This window comes from Pocillopora damicornis, chromosome 4 (genome assembly GCF_964200805.1).
Source record: "Pocillopora damicornis chromosome 4, jaPocDami1.2, whole genome shotgun sequence".
NCBI classification, from domain to species: domain Eukaryota; kingdom Metazoa; phylum Cnidaria; class Anthozoa; order Scleractinia; family Pocilloporidae; genus Pocillopora; species Pocillopora damicornis.
The window spans coordinates 15,782,101-15,801,051 of NC_142673.1; the positions used below are offsets into that span (position 1 = coordinate 15,782,101).

The following is an 18,951-nucleotide window of genomic DNA, read 5'->3' on the forward strand; positions in this document are numbered from 1 at the left end:
GTAACTTTACCACAAAGACCAGATGCTATTGTCAGAAGCCTAAGCCTTTGCTGGTAAATGGGGATGGGTGTGAACAGGATGGGTGTCATGCAGTTTTCTTGCTTGGAACGTAGGTTTGCATGTGGGCAATTCCACTAAGCAATATTCCTTTATTTACCACTTAACTGTCTACTTTTCGCAAGAGAGCTGTTTTAACCCATTCTTTTGTTTAAGGCAGCAGAGAGTTTATACAACTGTAGTTTGCATGATAAAAAAGGTTTGAAAAATGTCTTTTTGTTTGTTTTTTTTTTTTTCACATTGCAACCAAACATGGTTATTACACTTTCAACAAAGAATGATTCAAATAAGACAAATCCAAACTTTCAACTCTCTAAACGTGGATTCTCTGATGGGATCAACCTCTTCATTACGGGATGGTTCTTTTTTTGTGAACTTGAAGCGAACAGTTTATTTTTGTGAACTCTCATTGAAACACAACAAGAGGATAGGAAATAAACGGGTCAAATTATATTAAAAGCTCAGTGACCCAGTGGAGTGCAACTTTATCGACGCTCTGATTCCCACGAAGGACCGCGGCAGAATTTCTCCTTAAAAAATCATTGCAATAACAATTCGGGAATTGTCATTTCATCCAATACCAAATTCTCCAAATGCACATCATAAGAATCGTAGAGTAGACAGTAAGGAGAATTACTAAAGAGATCTTGGGGGTTACAGAGTTCACTCAACAAGACAATATGCAATTTTAAATTCATAATCTTTACATATTCTTTCTGAATCTTAAAAATTCTATGTACAACTCAATCTGAGTCTTCAGACGTAACTTAATAACATAAGTACCAGTTTAATTTTTAATAAATAAAAAACGAAAATTTACCTTGTATTCAAAAATATTTTTGGGTCTTGATACGGATATGTCCCGTTTCTCGGATTAACATATGTATTTGATTCTCTTAAGGTGGATTTTCAAAATAATGCAGCCTCTTGCTAAAGGATTTTAAATGTGAAAAGGAAGTGAGGCATCATGTAACAATATTTTTCTACTCATTGACATCATATGACCTACAGAAGAAGCGCGAATTTGCAGCTCAGGCTGTTTGTTTGTTGGGTTTTTCTTGTGAGCGTTTCGTTAGTGAGCAGTGACAACTGGAGATCACACGTTAGCTGAACGTGCATTGGCCCACCGCGCGCGCGACTTGCGACCCACGTTGACTTAAAAAGTGCAAAAATTTGTGTAAGCTGAACACTACAATTACATTTAAGCAAGCGATTAACCCTTTCTCTCTAGTAGTAGTGTTCTTCGTGTTGCAATTAAAAAAAAAAAAAAAAAAAACCCTTTCTCTCTCTCGCCTCCGCAAAGATCCTCTTCAATAGAGTTAATGAAGGAGCAATGAGAACAAATCTTTTTTGGTGGAGGAAAGGGTCCCTTGGGCCATGCCCTGTCACTGTAACACACTACTCTGCTTCAGTTAGCTCGTCAAGTACCTGGTACGGGATTACCTAGCCGGTTTCCTTGGCGTTTCTTCAAAGTTTTTCAGAGCAATTGCTTCACTTTTTCAACCATTTTAGCATACGATGCGAAGGGGAAATTTTTGTTAGCTGTCACTTCACCCCAATCCCCTCTGCACACCCAAGAAGGGTAATGTTTCTGTGTTAGTTTCATTACTAAATAGATTACAGGCCAGAAGGGAAGGGCTGATGGCGGGCAGACTAATTGGTAACTTGCTTACTTCATGTATTTTATATTTGTCGATTAAGGACGTGCTTCCAGAAGTGCTGGGTGCCCTTCGTGTCACCCAACTCTGATTTAAGAACCTCTTCCGTAAACAATGCTGTGGCACAGAGTAGGTTAAAAATATTAATGACGACCCGTTCTGATTGTTTCAGTGGCAAGGCACAATTTGGTGAAATAAAATACCCCAAAAGATCTTTCATCTGACTTGACTTGCATTGCAGAGGGGTAATTCAGTTGCAAAGGACACTAGCGCATGAGAAAGCATTCTCGTAGTAAAGAAAAAGAAGAGCTACCCATCCCATTTTCCTCACGTAGAGTGGACAAGTCCCACGTCTCCACTAACCCTTTTCACCCTAAGGGTACCTTGCATCTGATTTCTCCGTACAAAATCAGCCCTGAATCAAACGTAAAGATCACAACAATAAAATAAATGGTGATCAACCATAGAAGCCCTTGATTGTTAAACAAATTCTCCTTGTCATCACCTTAGAAAACGACAAAAAAAAAGATTGGAGAATATGCATACTGATGTTAGGGTGTTAAGGATTAATTTTCTCCTTCAGAACCCTCCCTTTGGTATTGCGGCCTGAAAAAAATTTGCAGGAAGCGGAAATTAGACATGTTCGCAGATTTAATTTCACAGAAATCGTACTGCAGCGTTCGTCATTTGTCGCCAAGCTCCAAATCATCTGTTCCACCATAGCGAGGCTTTTTCGAGGCAGAGTTAGCTTGCGGTGTTCTTTTACCTCTTGCCCACTTGCATGCGAGACAGGGAGCCATTATAAATACTTCAAATATAAATGTTACAACATTGGTGTAAACTCCACCTTGAGGACAACATAAACGAACTGTGGAAAGAAAAGAATATTTAGTGAAAACAAGAGAAATGAAAATCACTCAGTGGAATTCAATAAGGTTGTGTGTTGGGGAGGGGGAGGGAAGTGATATATAATGAATCGAATGCAGCAGGTCTGAAATATACCTGTTGCACGCGTTGGCATATCTTTTAACTAAACCAGGGTCGGATCCAAAAATCAAGGGGTAACCCCCTTTTGACAAGGAGGTCTAAGCTTTGATTCAGAAAATACAGATTTTTTTACATTAAAGCCGAAATAGACATTACTGATTACGATATGTATCAAGATGAGGAAAATTTTAATACTTCAAGTTGAGTTGCACTGTGCGATCCTGTTGTTGGAAGAATTTTTGATTTCAGAAAAGTCGTAAGAACACCCACATACCTGAAGGGGGAGAGTGGGGGGGGCGGACCCGGGCCCCGGGCCCCGGGCCCCGGGCCCCGGATCCTCTGAAAACACTTTTTGTTTGGTCTTTCCGCTGAAGTTATCGTTTTGATTGGAGCCCTGCCCAATTAAGAGATAGCGTAGACATCGTCGGAAGGCTGTCACCACAGGTTTCGCCCATTTTAACCCTTTGACCCCTAACTGTGACTTACATCTAATTTCTCCTCACAGAATTACTACTGAATCACACATTAAGGTCATGAGAATAAAGGACATGATCACCAATTGAAGAGGTCCTTAATCTGTAACAAAAATTATCTTAGCAGTGTTATGGGAAATGAATAGAGAACAGTTTGGAGAATATGCATACTGATGTTAGGGTCAATAAGGACATCAATCCAACGTGGGAGCTCCTGATAGACGTCATGTCTCGACGACCACATCACTAAGAATACCGTTCATCCTCAGCCAAATTGTTCAATATCTATAAGTAAGTTTGTAAAAGAGTTGCAACAGTACTTACACGGCATGAGTAAAACAACAAGAACGAATCCAATAACTGATAAAACAGCAAATATTGGCATGAGTAAGGTGGTAAAAAGCCATCTCTGACATGCGCATGGCGAGTTCATATCGTCATTATCTTTGCTATCTTCTGTGTAATTACTTGTGGCTGTTTTTTCTTGCGATTGTCTCGGAGACGATTTACCATCTAACAGAGAATTAAACAAATATAAAACGCTTTTATGTGCATGCTCTTTCTTTAGAAACCAATTAGTATTTATCACCTCGTGGGTGGGGGTTGGGGTGATGGATGATGTTGAGGGATAACATGGCTTTCAGGGAAGACGGAGGGGGGATCAGTCGCCGCTAACAGAGTATAAAGAGGGGTTTTTCCAACTGCAAAAAGACCCCTTGAACTTGAATTGAGAAGTCACAGCAAGTTCTAAAAGAAAATCTTATTGTCTACCAAGATGTCGTCTACGAACAATATTCTTAAGACTTTCTTAAGGTCAATCGTCTTTAACGTAAAATTTGGGGAACTGATTCCAGGTTGTCGCTGGGGAAATGAACACGTTACTTTCCGTTTTTAAAGCGTGTTTGACATCATATTCATTAACAAAAGACTCTCGCATTCAGAGGTAGCAATTTTTTTTACGCTGTCACGCTAAGTGGTGAAGATCGATCGAATAAGAGATCCGTCGCGTAGGCGCCAAGACTGATTCGCAAATCCAATTACCGTTTCATTTTACGAGAAGATGATGTTTGATTACACATTGATGGGGTTCGGCCGAGGCAAAAAAGTATCACGACGACGAGTAAGTTTGATTCTCAGGAATTCATCGAGTAATAGCAGCGTAATCAGAGCCACGAAAAACAAAAAAACCTACGACAAATTGACACAGCTACTTACAGTTTAAACAGTCCATCGTGTTCAATAGGATCAAAATCAGTATTAGCAGGCAGTTACGTATTTCAGTAAAAAGACGAAAACTATTGTAACTCAACCGGCCACGGTATTTTCATGTGTAATCTGATTGAGCTTTTAGGAGACAAAGAAGACACCAGGAGGAACAGATGTTACCCCTCTACATTTTTTTAGGCCTTCCCGGTCACCTTGGATTGGTTTTTCGGTACGAAATTTTACAAAGGTGGCATCCTTTCTTTGTTTTTTAAAGGAATTAGCTGAAGATGACTTCTCGTTGCTTTTTGTCACTATCAGAGTCATCTGAAGATACCTATACACATGTATACACAAGGAAAAAAGTACTTTGATCAACGAAAACTTATTCCTAGGTCGAAGGTAATTCGTGAATATGTTATACCTGTACACATGTAAACACAAGGAAAAAAGTACTTTGATCAACGAAAACTTATTCCTAGGTCGAAGGCAATTCGTGAATATGTTAAAACCACGTGTTACTGTCAACACTTTTTTTCACCTCTTCCCTCTCAAGAAAAGCACACGTAGCCTTTGATTTGGAAGGGCTGAACGACGCAGATGTACGCAAAAACTGCCAACAAGATGAAAGATCAAGCGTTGCTATGCGCAAAAACAACATAGCAAAAATAAAGGGAAGCAGTTATAACGTGGAATTCTCTATACAGCTGAGCCTAGCAGCCAGTTTTTTAATGTACGCGTGGTAATCGTTTATAAAATCATGTAAATTAAGGATGCACAAAACATTGTATGGAAAAAGGCTACGTTTCGCTTTACGTGTTTGTTCTTCCGTCCCCTCCCCCCTCGAGAGGCAGAGTGCCCATTATTGAAACTACAATAAGGTGGGAAAACTAGTTGGCACGCCTCCCCTCACCAGGTGGTCAATAACCCTCCATGCAACATAACAAACAGAAATCATGTAATTCATCTCTATTAAGTCAGTTGAAAGTCCCCCCCCCCCCTTCCTCCTTCCCCACAAAAAATGTTACCTGAAATCAGTGAGCATTTGTTGACACCAGGCTTCGTTGAAATTTGGGAAAAGGGAAGATTAAAAAAAAAAGTACTAGCTAGAGCGTGCCAAGACGTTTTCCACTCTCTGTTGTTTTCGCGATTTCGTATGCTCATCGTTGTGCATGCGACTCAAGTAAGTCAACCAATGAAAGTTTATGTGCGCGTTGATGCCGTTTCTTTTTTGGATGTTTTTTTTTATGGAAGATACAAAAACGGGGTATAACCTGGATTTAGATGTGGCCTTGGAATGAGGTAAAAGGTAAGAGGCATCCAGTTTCCGCCGTCGATCACATTTGCCAAAATCGGCGTTAAATTGTTTCGCACAAAGATTGCTTAACAAACCATGTTCTCACTACTGTAAGCTATGCAATTCTCTTTCTTCGTCTTTTGATCCCATTTTGTCTCTTATCACTTTCAAAAGAATTGCTTAATTTATTTTGGTTAAATTTTAATTTCACCGGATAACCACGAAATGAATGAGGTATTTACCAACATTATGTCATCGCCTTTCTAATTTACTACCTCAGAAATAATCCGTAACAACAACGATCCGTCGATGTCTAAAACCAACAAAACGCCTTCGTAAATGTTTTCTACCCGTCCAAGAGAGTTGCGTCGACCCTTCAAATAATCAAGACCAGGATATCCTCGACTTTTCCATTTGCTCTTCAAAATAATTCCCATTTCTCAACCTCTTACTCAAACCAACCTTATGCGCTAAAATATTTATAAACAGTGATAGCGATATTCAGTTAATGAAGTTAAATCAGTCCTTAAGTTGATTTCTGTTTTCTTTTTTGCAGATTTAAGTTCCCTGGCTATTTTTATCTTTTCCTGAAAATTTCTTACGAAATGCTAATTTTCGTTTAACGCCCTAAGGGTAAACAAAATCGCGCTTTTTCGCACTTGTCTGACCACTCCTGTGCATTGTAGGAACATTTGCAAGTGTAAAGTCTCTTTGGCTTACACTTGATTACATTATTTTAAAAGTCGTTTAAAAGCAAAGAAACACGTGTTCTTCAGACAACGTATTGAATATTGTATTTTCAAAAACCAACAAATAACGGTGTCCTGGATTCTCTGCCGCACCGAGAGAAAAACTCTGTATCGATTTGGAAGATCAACTCAGGTAGGAAAAGAAAAAGGAGATCAAATTAATATGGAACAAATTGTTTATATTAAAAACAAAAATTACCATACTCGGTGAAAGAAGCGTCTTCATGCGGGAAGATTCAACAAATTAACTGCGATGGAGAAATTACTTGACTAGATATCACAGGGCCAAGTTAGATGAAATCAACCATCTATCAATAAATTATTAATAAATATTTAGTAAAACATCAAAAAAGTATCCTTAACCTTTTGTCTTCTGTGCTGACTTTGGTGTCGTCTGCGACAAAATTTTACCCTGTTCGGAAACCAGTAGAGCTTTCTTCTCCGGTCCGCTGTCGCTTTTTTCAGTACCAGACTCAACGTAGCTTCGTGTTTTTCCATATATCCTTTGAGTAGAATGCCCCGTGGACTGTGGCCTACGGGATAATTGGTTGTCCTCGTATCGACCAGTTTTCTCTTCTTCTGCTAGTTCCCCTATCTCCAGCATCGATTTATAAACCGGCATTTCAAGATTAATCTTTGCTTTTGGGGTCGGCGGTTGAACCAGTTCATACTCTTGGCGGAGTTTCTCGACCGCACTCTCAAGAAGTCTTCGTTGACCAACTGGTAAATTTAACTGTGAATAGTCATCTTTCTTCAAAGCCAGAACCGCGGGCAAGCAATCAATTTGATGCGTTTTTACCAAAATGTCAATTGTGCTTTGGTTGATAAATGAATCTTTTGCCCAAGCTTCAAACAATTCGGCACTCCCAAAAGTATCATGCCTTCGCAGTGGCGGCGGTTTACCACTCAAGGACTCGGGCGAGGACGAATCTTCTTTCGCTTTAGCAAAGAAAAACATGCCGGTGTGGTTCAATTTTCGTCAGAGTAAACGAAAATCGAACGAGTCACTACAAAACCATTTGGGCGTCAAAGACAATAGTTGATGGACTCTTTAACGAACAGATGGGAATGCCCATTAAATACGGCGAGCCACGTCAATGCATAATTTTCAATCAAGTTTTCATGTCCTTTTCCGGCCACATGTCGTTAAAAAATATTCGATAACAACATTTGTTGAAGGAAAGGCGGAGATAATTTGACGATTAACCGACATGCAAAAAGACTACTTACACTGGATAAAAAGTGTAAGGGAAAAACTTCCTATTTGTTCTTGTTAATAATGACAATGACCCTTTTGCCCATAGCTCAGAATCAATTAGAATTGCGATAAAAAAAAGGAAAGAGTGAACCACAAAAGATATATTTTTATCGAATTGCGCTGTACTATTTTTCCGTGTTTAAAAGCCTTGTATGTTATTGGGCAAAACCTACGTAAATATCAATTTGTTTCGTACATAGGAAGACATTCTAATTGGGTTTAGTTTGCGAGGGCTGACCAACACGTATATTCTCTTACGTTTACTTTGAATAGTAAACCGGAATCGATGAATTTCCTCTCCGTAAAAATAATAATAATCACAATAAAACACGTCCAAGCAAAAATGTTTGGAGTAATTTTAAACAACTTTCCTTACCCTTAGATATTTTCCTTTTAATGGTGGCGAAAATCGAAAGCAAATGAAAGAGGTAAATTCTTTATGGCATTTAGCCTTTGAGTTATCCACTTCCTCGTATAAATGACAGAATTTAAAATTGAAGCCTCACAATACGCGGCCTATTTTCGTTTGGTTTCATCAGTGGGCTTTTCACCCGTTTTTCTAAATTTTAAAACACAAACTGAGTTCCCAAGACAAAATAGTGGGCCCTGATTAGAATAGATACGAGGTAATTTTCTTACAATGAAACATAAAACAATGAAATTTTTAAGTAATCAGTTGATCAGGTTGTCAAAAGCATCCTATTGAAATAGAAATTTTCGTTCAGTTTCCAGAATTTTCCTTATTCAGTGTTTCGAAAGAAAAACATATTCCGGAGAAAAGAAAATTCACAAATGTGTTCATGCATAACGTAACGTTGGTAAATAGCATATCATAAACTGTTTGGTTTTAATTTGACCACACTGTACCAGAAGGAATCTATCGTTTCGTTTATTCCAGCATTGTTCAATACTACAACTATGAATGACTCCGAACAGGCGTGTACAATTCGGCTGTGTAAGGCGAGATGTCAAAACTGAACCAAACTTTCGCTGTACATTCAGTAAATGGCCATGCTATCGACAACTGAAATATAAATGGAGTCCATATTCGAAGAACTTAAAAAAATTACCTTCCGTTTGCGTAAAATAGTCTTTCCTGAGGATCTACATTAGAAGTTACCTTTTCTTCCAAAGCAAGGTTATTTTGATATAGCGGAATCGCTCGAAAGATGGCGAAATTTCGTATTGGCAACGATTTACCCTTCTCCACGATGTCAAGGAAACTCTAACTCTTCGGACACCCTCACAGCTGAGAAATTGTCAACTTAAATAACCAAATGTTTAAAATACATTAATTTGTTGTAAGATTATAACGTTATACTACTTAGAGTCGTGGAATACTCGAATAAATCCCTCTTTGGGAAACGATAAGTCAGTTTGCGAATAAATGTTGTTAAAACTCGGCCAAAACTGATCGATAACAGTTTGCCTCTTTGTTTCTCCTGTCATGGGGGCGACAGACTGAAACAAAAGATAAACTCATAAAAGACTATTTTACATATAAAAAGAAGTTAAGACCAAGGTAACAATTCCTTTAGCAGCAAGGGACGATGTTTATTGAAATATTACCCTGATATTTCAACATTACAGAGTCAAACTTGTACGAAATGGACATTCAGGATAAAAAGGAAATTAATTGCTATTTGTCCAGTCCTTCTTAAAAGCAAACAGACGGAAAATTAAAATAACTATTCTTATTTATGAATTCGACAAAGGAAAATCCACCTGTTGATTCGTATGCTAATGCTGACCATTTCTTCACGTATTTACATATCCTCCTACTTCTTGTAAATAAACTCTAAAGCTTTTACTTCCATAATCACGTTAAGTGCTGTTCTTACAGCTTAAAACTTGTACTTAACCTAAAAAGAAATTTTCTGTTTCCGCTAAATTAAACTGAATTCTCAAGACTGTCGACGACTTACGAATTAAAAAGTATTCAAAAACATCATTGTGAATGGATTTCCTTCCTTACGATCAAGACAAGGATTTAAACGCCAGTGGATTGAAAGATGGGTTCACACCCCAGAGAGAAGTTTATTCGTTAAGGTGTAGGGTACAAGCCTCTCTTTTCATAGTCCACTACGATTATTACCGAGTTCACAAAGCCAGGTTCATCAGTCGGTCAGACAGAAGTGAAGTATTACATAGGAGACGCTAATCTACTGTTAAAAAGGTTGCACTGTTTGGTACTTGAGTACTTGAAAGCTGGTGAACTAAAGGTGCCTCAACTCTTCGAAACAGTTAAAACAGGCGTTTTTAATAGAATCCTTTCAGGATTGTTTTTAACGTTTTGTTCATCGAACCCACGTGCAACGACATTGAAGTATTGCCTATATTATTCGATGACAAAAAAAATTACATCGACTGATTAACAGCTCGCGATTTTTTTTCTTTACAAACTCAATATAAGGAATTAATTTCACTATTTTTACCCTTTTTCTCGGTGGTTTCTTAACCGGATTTTAAGTCCGTCTTTATTCTTGAAATAATGTTCTAATAAAAGTAAATATGAACGCAGATCACAGCGAACTTTTTATAAAGTAAACCGAATACGTTGCGATGAAACTCAAATTCTAAAAACAAAGATTGAAAGTTCGCACTTTAGGAAGACGCAATAAACTCAGTCCATTTTTCTCTGATTCATTCTTTCTTTCACGAGTTTTTGAGATAAAAATTGACTCAGACGAAAATCCACATCTCCCTGCATGAGCTGACCTTGCTCCGAGCCTGTTCCATATTATAAAACACCCCTGACCAGGAATATTGAAGGCTTGCAAACTGGTCTACAGGTGGAGTGGATGGAACTCGTTTTCTAGTAGCTTCGTTCCCAAGGATTCTCTTTCTCCGTCTTTTGGAGAAAACTGAAAAAAACCCTCTTTCGTTCGTTTGGGAATGGGAAGAGGGGATTGCGTCCTTGTGGATTCTAAACTGCGTCTCTTTATCTAAAATAGTCACTTTAACTTAGATTAAAAAAAAGACGCTCAACCACGAAATCAGCGATTTAATACAATACATAAAATTTCTACCTAAGGAGTGAAAAACGCGATCAGTTTAACGATGCTAATCGATGTTGTCAGCTTGTACCTGCATCCAGCGCGCCCGCCTCCACCTCTCCTTCGGATTGAGCTACGTCTGAGGTCTCCAAGACGGTTCTGTAGAAAGCAGAGCGATAAAAGCGAATTGTTTGCAACAGCAATCAGTGCCTACAGCAAGAAAGTAATATTGGTACACAGGGCATTCTCTAAAACTGAAGAAGCGATGAGTCCAGTTTTGAGTACCTTGAAACGCCTAGAAATTCGATTTAATTTTAGAAGCGTGCATGGTACAGTTTATGAGAACAACAGAAATATGGTACTTACAGAGTGTGATCCTCTCCAGATGGTAGTTCAAGAGCAGTAACGTGGACCACGCATTTAGGATCCAAGGGAGGTGGGCATTCCTGATGTGAATATGGGAACGAAGAAAATCAATAATGTCAGTCATCTGTTAGTAAAATGTCATGGATACATTTGAGTGACACCTAAGTGTAATGCTCTACTCTGCGGAGCTTCGCACGAGCGGAGATACCATATTTAAGAAAATATGGAAGCTCTTCTCGACGACCAAAATTTTGATAGCGCGTAAAGACCAATGTCCATGCATAACTCAAATAAATTTTGAAATTTGGAACATTAAACGTAGTGGACTTAGGCTGAAGTAATCGGGATTTATTGCGTGGTACAGGCGAAGCGAAATAAGACCTCCAATCTTGTTACATTTTAAGAATGTGCTGACTTCGAATAAAGCTTCCGGTATCTCAAATTTCAAAAAGGGCGATGTCCTCTAAATGTTATTTTATAATGTTAATACAGTTTTTTTAAACTTTGTTTTGGTAAATTTAAGGAGGAGCAAAGGTCACAGCACGAAAGATTTTGAGAGTCACCCGAACACGGCAGAACTTCAGTGATCAGACGTGAAAAGACAACAACTGAAAATAAAATCCAGATTTCTGCATTTGAGCTCAGCTAAAGCTATACATTACATTTTCCCTTGCATGACAAAACTTCTGCGATCGTAAGAAAATAATTTAAGCGGGAACGGAAAGGGAGGCTGCTGGTCCAGTCCACGGATGTATTAATTCTGTTTAAGTTAACTATAGACATTCTCTCGAGCAGAATTCTGTTTTTCGAGACGTCCTTATTAGGATTGGTGATTCCAGTTGATTTCAAAGCGACATGATGACAGACAGTTTGAACATTTCTTTTGTCGATGGAAACGCCTTCAGAACAGAAGAAAAACAGTGAATCTTGAGCGAGAATTCTCAAAGAGAACGTCTGAAGAAACGTTTTCACTAAGTCTAAAACTGACTTATGGAACCGACATGTCCTTGCCGAAGCACTGATTGTCCCTCTCTGTTCCCTCGCGTTCTCTTTTACAAACAGATTGCTTAGATAGACATTGTAAGGAGGCTAAACAAAATACATACTACACTCTACAAGTCTCTCATACCTCAGGCAATTTCTGGTGATATATCAAGTTATTTTCTCTATCACTCTTTGCTTTCTTTTCATTTAACACCTTTTTTACCCTAGAAGCAAAGACAAATTTGATTATCGGCCTTTCCGCACTGGCGGCAAAACTAAATTGTCCCGACCATTAAAAGGACGAATTTTTGTCACGACAAATCTTTGTTTTCTCTGCTGCAGCCGCATTAAAAATTTCAAAGTTGTAAAATTCAGTCAGCGCCTGGTCTACTCAGAAGACCGGCCTGCACAGTTTACCAAAGGATTCCAACTCCAATTTCCACGATTCATCTTTAGTCATTGTAAAGTTTTAGAATCCCCGAGTTTCCTAGTAAACTGATTTTAGTTCAATTACTCGCTGGTCGTAAATTTTCCGACAAATGATAGACAATTTTAGCATGGATTTGTTTATTAAACCGGGAGGAAATTTGTCGGCGGTACGTTTATAGATTTTTCTACTTCGGCCTAAATTTGTTAAGTCGCGACAAACCATCTGCATTTGTAGAATGTTGGTGATGACCGAAAATTTGCCCTAATGAACAACTTTTTCACCAGTGCAGAAAGGCCCGAAGACATCAGTGTATAGCATGACATGATTTTTTTTCGTTTATTAATTGCAAGGACATTGAAAAAAGATGTATTCATTTTTGACAATAAAAGCACATGAAGAAGTAACCCCATTCTTCATGTATGCAGAAACAAACAAAGAAGAAAAAAATTATTTGATGTACTTTACTTTTCAAATTGTGCAGATTCAGCCAAGTGAAGTTTGGTCTTTGGTTTAATTTTATCATATTCCTACAAGGGAACAAGAAAAAAGATCATACATCAAATTCTAAAACGAGGAACTTATCCCATCACCATGGATATCGATAAATCAAAGGTAAAGGGTACAACCAAAATTATAAAGAACTTAACTGGTATATAGTCATTATTTTCAACTCCTGAAAAGTGTAAGGATTCTGGCAGGCTTGTAACTTTCATTCATTCTTTGAATTCTTAAACTATTTATATTTTAGTTTGTTTTATTATGATAGTAACAGTTGTCAATGCGGTCAGTCTATGAGGAGTATCTGGTCTACACTGCTTCACCTTGATTATACAGCACGAAGCAACTATCCTTTCGAATGTTGCCCCGAATGGGATGCTTTTATACTGCTGTAAACTTAAATTATTCTGAGCCAGTTTCCAGGTGATAAAGGATTTGCTTCACATTAACCACTCCGGTATCGTTATTTTCTTTTCAGAATGTAAATGGAAGGCACTTAAACAAAGATGTATAATATGATTAAAAAAAAAACAATCCATATGGGTAAGTGGTGTACTTACTTTAGAAAGATGAGTGGCTTGACTTAAGTGTTTGAATCCCTCACCTAACACCACAATAGAGTCGCCACACCTGAAAGTCAATTTAAAAGAGTCAAAACAGTGTCACGTAAAACAACCAAGACACAGCGTTAAGGACAGCAGTAACAATAAGGCCAAGAAAGATGGATAAAAAAAGACCTTATATGTTTGGCATGAGCCTTGAATGCTATAGACTTTGAGTAATCTACAAGGTTTCCAACCTAAGACCTTTGGATTTTGGTGTCATGATGCTCTGACACAGAACTGGACCTGTTATATGGCTTTGATAATTACACTGTATCTATACGGTAGTGCATCCTGCAATCTGAATCTCTGAGTTTTGAAACCCATTGGGAAATTAAATTCTTCTCTGTATTGAATGCATGACAAATAAATAACAATTCTCTCTTTTGGAGGAATTTTGCCACTTTGTTATACACTTTCCTAAGTGAGCTACAGTGCAGATGATTACATACAGTTTATAAATAGAGATCACTTACTTTTCTTCAGTCTCCAACAGATGAACACCCTGGTAACATCTTGCCAATGCCATGTATGTCTCACCTGTTAGAATGAGGTTAGAGTGATGGTGTTCATCAACATGTCAGTTTAAAAGAAGCATCAAAAGAACTGAGAAACAGCAGCATAAATATTGTTGTTAGAGCACTGCCTCACTCCTTACAAACAACACACTCATAAAAACGTACTTTATAAGACAAAAAAAAGGAAGTCCCACAAATAAGGAGGGAAAACTGATGGCCTCTTTACCCAACTCTGATCCATCCTTGCAATATAATACTGAAGTTAAGTAATCATTCTACCAAAACAAATTATTATGAAAATTGATGCTTAGATAAAATTTAAATGCGGAAAATACATGGGAAATAGTCATGGTTCAGTACCTTGAAACCTTAAGTATGTCGACCATTTTTGTCCCTCATGATGTGAAGCCTAATGAAAAATGTAGTAAGAGTAGAAGCCATGAGCAAATGTTTTTATTTCTTACATCTAATTCTTTCAACATACAGTGCAGTAGTACTTCAATCTCTAAATAAGTATTGCAGAAATGAAGAATGGATAATTAACTCATCCTGGCTAATCTTTGTCCTGCTGCAGATGTCTTAAAAATAGTTTAACCATCTCAAATTTCATAACAGTGAGAAATTAGTGCAAGAATCTTAAGACTGCAAGGGAAACTTTAGGACCAAATGGTTTAGAATTGCTGGTTTGTAAAGCTAGGTTTCCTTTAAACACATAAATGTGGTGAGAACAAACTTGAACCAAGTAGCATTACTCAATGTACAGGTCAAACTCAGTATACAGGTCAAACAAAGAGGATTGTATTTACAACAGTACTATACTCTTGGATGAACAGAATTAATGCTGTTTGCCACAAAGATGGCTGAGGATAACTCAGCCACAATATTAAGTCAGTGCTACTAAGGATCCAGGTTCAAAATCAAACCACTCAGTCAGGGTATCAAGTTAAGGTAAAATCATAGTAAACTAATATGTAACTAAATAATCATTATTCAACATGTTCCATTCTTTTGTTGGTCAAAACATCTAAGGACAAGAGATGAAAATCTAGCATTTTGATTTAACTGTGAACTCTACATGATGTTACCAGTTACCTTGAGTAAATATGTATGCCTCAGTAAATAGTCTTTGCCATCAACTGAATTACTGAGTGGAAGAAAATTGGGAACTCACATCAACTTCTCCAGCTGCAGCAGTATACTTCTGTGATACATCATGACAGAGTTCACTGATGAGGGAAGCCTTGTGGTCTTTACTGACAGCTCTTCTGATGGTGACAGTCTTTTTAAAAAATCAATAAGGAAAGTTTATAGTTTTTCTTCAAATAATGATTCAATAATTACATCATTATTGGATATGAAAAGGCTTAGAGAGATGTTACTCGATGACCACATAAACATACTTTCATCTGATGTACCACTAAATCAGATAATTTTCTACAAGGAACACAAACCACTGCCTCTGCTATAATTTTTACAGGATCAGTCTTAAAAAGTCAGCTTTTTAAAATCCAAGTATGTCATTATAACTACCAGTAAACCAGTGCGATCTCCTTGCAAACTATTAACCCTTTAACAGTCTCATGAGTGACCAATTGACAATTTCTCCTTGCAATATCAATACAGTATCAAGCAGACAAGTGATAAGAATAAAGAAAAATATCTGTCAGGGGATTACAAAATGATCCAATAACAAATTCTCCATACTAACTTCACAAGAACTATATGGCAGACAATAAGGAGAATTACTAATGAGATCTTGGGAGTTAATGGGTTAATGCTAAAAGTTAGCCTCCTCTTATTTCATCGGGCCTAAATTTTCCTGTTGACTATTTAACAAATAGATTCCAATTTGCCGTGCGTCTGTTCAGTAATAGATCACAGATGACGTCAAAATGTGGTAAGAACAAAAAAGTGGCACACGAGGCGCAGTCGAGTGTGTCACTGATGTTCTTACCACATTTTGGATCTATTACTGAACAGACGCATGCCAACTTGGAATCTATTTGTTTTATATAATAAAGAATTTAAAAAAGTTTTAATGATGACGTCATCTATACGTCTGTCCTCCAATAGATCATAAGTGAGAACCAATCAAAACGCGTGTATAACTGGGCTTATTATATAAAGGGTGTTTAATGTCATCATTCCACAAATGAATCTATCTTTACAACAAGTTTTTAACATAGCCTTGACCAAAATTTAAACAATTGTGAATAACTCTAATCATTTAAAAATATTTTCCAATGTGCAACGTGTTTTTTGGAGTACAGGGTAGCTTTACCTGTCCCTCAGCAAGTGACTGAAGATATAATGCACTCAGTATTGGAACTGTAGAGCAAAATCAAAAATTAATAGTTATACCAATGACTAAATTTATCCTGGTAATGTCAGTGTTGTACTTGGTGTTAAAGAGTTCATAATGGCAAAAAAGTGGTTAAAAACTGACCAGTAAGATCTTTGCTTCCTTGGATCAGACTTGCCCAGGATTTTGCAGTCTCAAATATACTTGCTGCTGTCTTTAGGGAATTCAGGCTTTGCTGAGATGAAGTATAGGATGTAATATGAGTGCAATATTAGCCAATGTACATGAAAGTTTCACATGAGAAAATGCACAAGCTTTTTTCTTACTTTCATTTTCTCTTCATCTTCATCTTCATTTGTAATGCTCCCATTGACCTGCATAAGGTAAAGGATGGAAAAAAATAAAGTTAGTTTACTTGAATACCAAATTTCAATCTCCTTGACATCAAGAAGTTTTCACAAAAGTATTACTTACAAGATGAGCATGCTCTATGTGCCATATTCCAGCTGCTAACATCATGGATGCCATATCTTCATCTAAATTACTGGATACAGTTTTTTCATCATCATCCATAATGTTAGACCACTTAAATCTGTATGGGCATGAATCATAAACAATTATTGGATGATGTTCTTGTGATATCCAGGATAATAAAGGTCAAGATATGGGTTATCAGCTGAAGCCAAAGGCTGCTGCTTTCGAAAATTTATTGTACATTTTCAGTCAATCAAAAAAGAGATAGTGAGTTGAATTTATAATAATTAAAATTATTTAGCACTTTGGGAAATGAAGTGGCTTAATTAACACATTGACTATAACTCCTGAGAATTTGGTATTAGATAAAGAGAAACTTGTACCTGCTAATTGAGAATTCTACGAGCCTGTCTGCTGGATAACTTATGGAGATTATAGGGAGAAGTTACATGTTAGTCAGTTCTGGGAGTTAAAGGGTTGAGGGTGAGCTTACTTCATTTTTGGTCAGTTGTTTTGTAACTTAACCATAGCTTGCTCCAATCATAGTCTCTGTGAGGGTATGAAAAGGGAAGTCACAGCACCACTTTCAAAGTTGGAGCATACAGAGCTGCTCTAACATTAGTGGAGAGTCCCTCTGAACCAATGATCAGTCCTTGTTTCCCAATTCCTAATCCTCAATTCTCAAAAACTTTGAGGATTGAGGCTAATGGATATTATAGAGAAAGAGACAGACTCTGAACACTCAAAAAGATTCCATTCCAGTGCAACTGTTCATTTAATTATGCATATTCTTTTGTTTTACTCCATCTCATTTTCATTCTAATTTAGTTTCACACTTTCCTTTCTTTATTTAATGCAGCTAAACTTAAAATAATTTTACATTTGATAATGGTGTCATGTTGTCGCCAAAACATTATGTTTTAATCTAGCTACTTTTAACTATGAAATTTTTTTCTTAATCTTTCCTTACCAGAGGATTGAGGTTTGTGTCATGTATTAACATGTTTCCTTTTCAAGACCATTCAAAAAATTATTATGGGCTTTCCAAAAATTTTCAAGATGAAAAAAAAAAAAAAAAAACGAATTTTCATTTAATTATTTCATCACACAACTGAAGCTTCTTCCATCCTGTATGTTTCATTGGGTAGAAAGTGTTAACATGCTTTCTACTCACCTGAGTCGAGAGAAACTTTTGACCTACAATGAAACAAGGAAAATTCATGCACATCAGATTTTAGCTTCCAAATGATAATTTGGGAGGTGAAGCATCTTAAAATATGACTATGAAAAAGAATAGAAATAAAATAATAATAATAAAAAAAATATATATATATATATAAGTTCTTAATGGCTTGAATGACACCATAATTGTGTGATCATTCGGGTAGCTTAGTGCTTACACCTCTTTCGTAGCAAGGCCCAGAAGGCTGAAACAGTACTGTCTACAGGTAGTTATGTATAATTTATATGTTTATATATATGATTTCAAAAACGTTGCAATTTAAAAATATAAATGAAATATATATTTATATATCTTTTATATTCTTATCAAAAAGAGGCTCTTTTTGATGTGAAAACAAAGGTGTATGCATATCATATATTTTCTTCAAATTGCAACGTTTTCGAAAACGGGTGTATATATGATCATTAAATAAATATACTCACTTTCTGTAGTATGCTTTTTAATGTGGTGTTCATAACAACATATTCCCTCAGAGTGTTCACAACTGTTTCACTCGATCCATCAGCTTGTTTTAAAGCTTCCTCGATTCCTTGGCGTCTGTAAATGAGATGGAGGAATTGCTGGAAAACAACTGCAAAATCTCTTACGGTTCGACTAAAGACGACAACACTAAAAAATTATGGCGTACTTACTTTCTTGTGGAATCATGAACGAATGGTGCCAAATTGTCCGGTACTCCTTCGAGTGCTATTCCAAAATTAATACGATCTGTAAGCTTTTTTCCACACGCAGGATGTGCCATATTCTTGACATAGACACTTTCAAATAAAACAGATTTAAAAACCACAAAGAATAATGTGTTTGACCTTCAAAACAAGGCAAAACAGTGTTGTTGTGATATTTGAAGTATGTGATG

At 37.0% G+C, this 18,951-nt stretch overlaps 2 protein-coding genes across 2 annotated transcripts; both read right to left on the reverse strand.

Moving 5' to 3' along the window:
- Nucleotides 1–738: 738 nt before the first annotated feature.
- LOC113686715 (uncharacterized) lies at nt 739–7,690 on the reverse strand. Its single transcript, XM_027204368.2, has 3 exons — nt 6,788–7,690; nt 3,500–3,688; nt 739–2,583 (listed from the first exon to the last, which is right to left on the reverse strand). Exons 1-3 carry the CDS (start codon nt 7,380–7,382, stop codon nt 2,399–2,401), a joined length of 969 nt encoding a protein of 322 aa, XP_027060169.2. The 5' UTR covers nt 7,383–7,690; the 3' UTR covers nt 739–2,398.
- A 1,525-nt stretch (nt 7,691–9,215) lies between these two features.
- On the reverse strand, nt 9,216–18,948 carry LOC113686722 (BRO1 domain-containing protein BROX). The gene is made up of 15 exons (XM_027204382.2): nt 18,728–18,948; nt 18,518–18,632; nt 18,027–18,049; nt 16,853–16,970; nt 16,705–16,752; nt 16,523–16,613; nt 16,358–16,404; nt 15,248–15,355; nt 14,437–14,485; nt 14,035–14,098; nt 13,517–13,586; nt 12,924–12,985; nt 12,174–12,252; nt 11,045–11,124; nt 9,216–10,837 (listed from the first exon to the last, which is right to left on the reverse strand). The coding sequence occupies exons 1-15, from the start codon at nt 18,835–18,837 to the stop codon at nt 10,759–10,761; spliced, it is 1,143 nt and encodes a 380-aa protein (XP_027060183.2). The 5' UTR covers nt 18,838–18,948; the 3' UTR covers nt 9,216–10,758.
- Nucleotides 18,949–18,951: the final 3 nt, after the last annotated feature.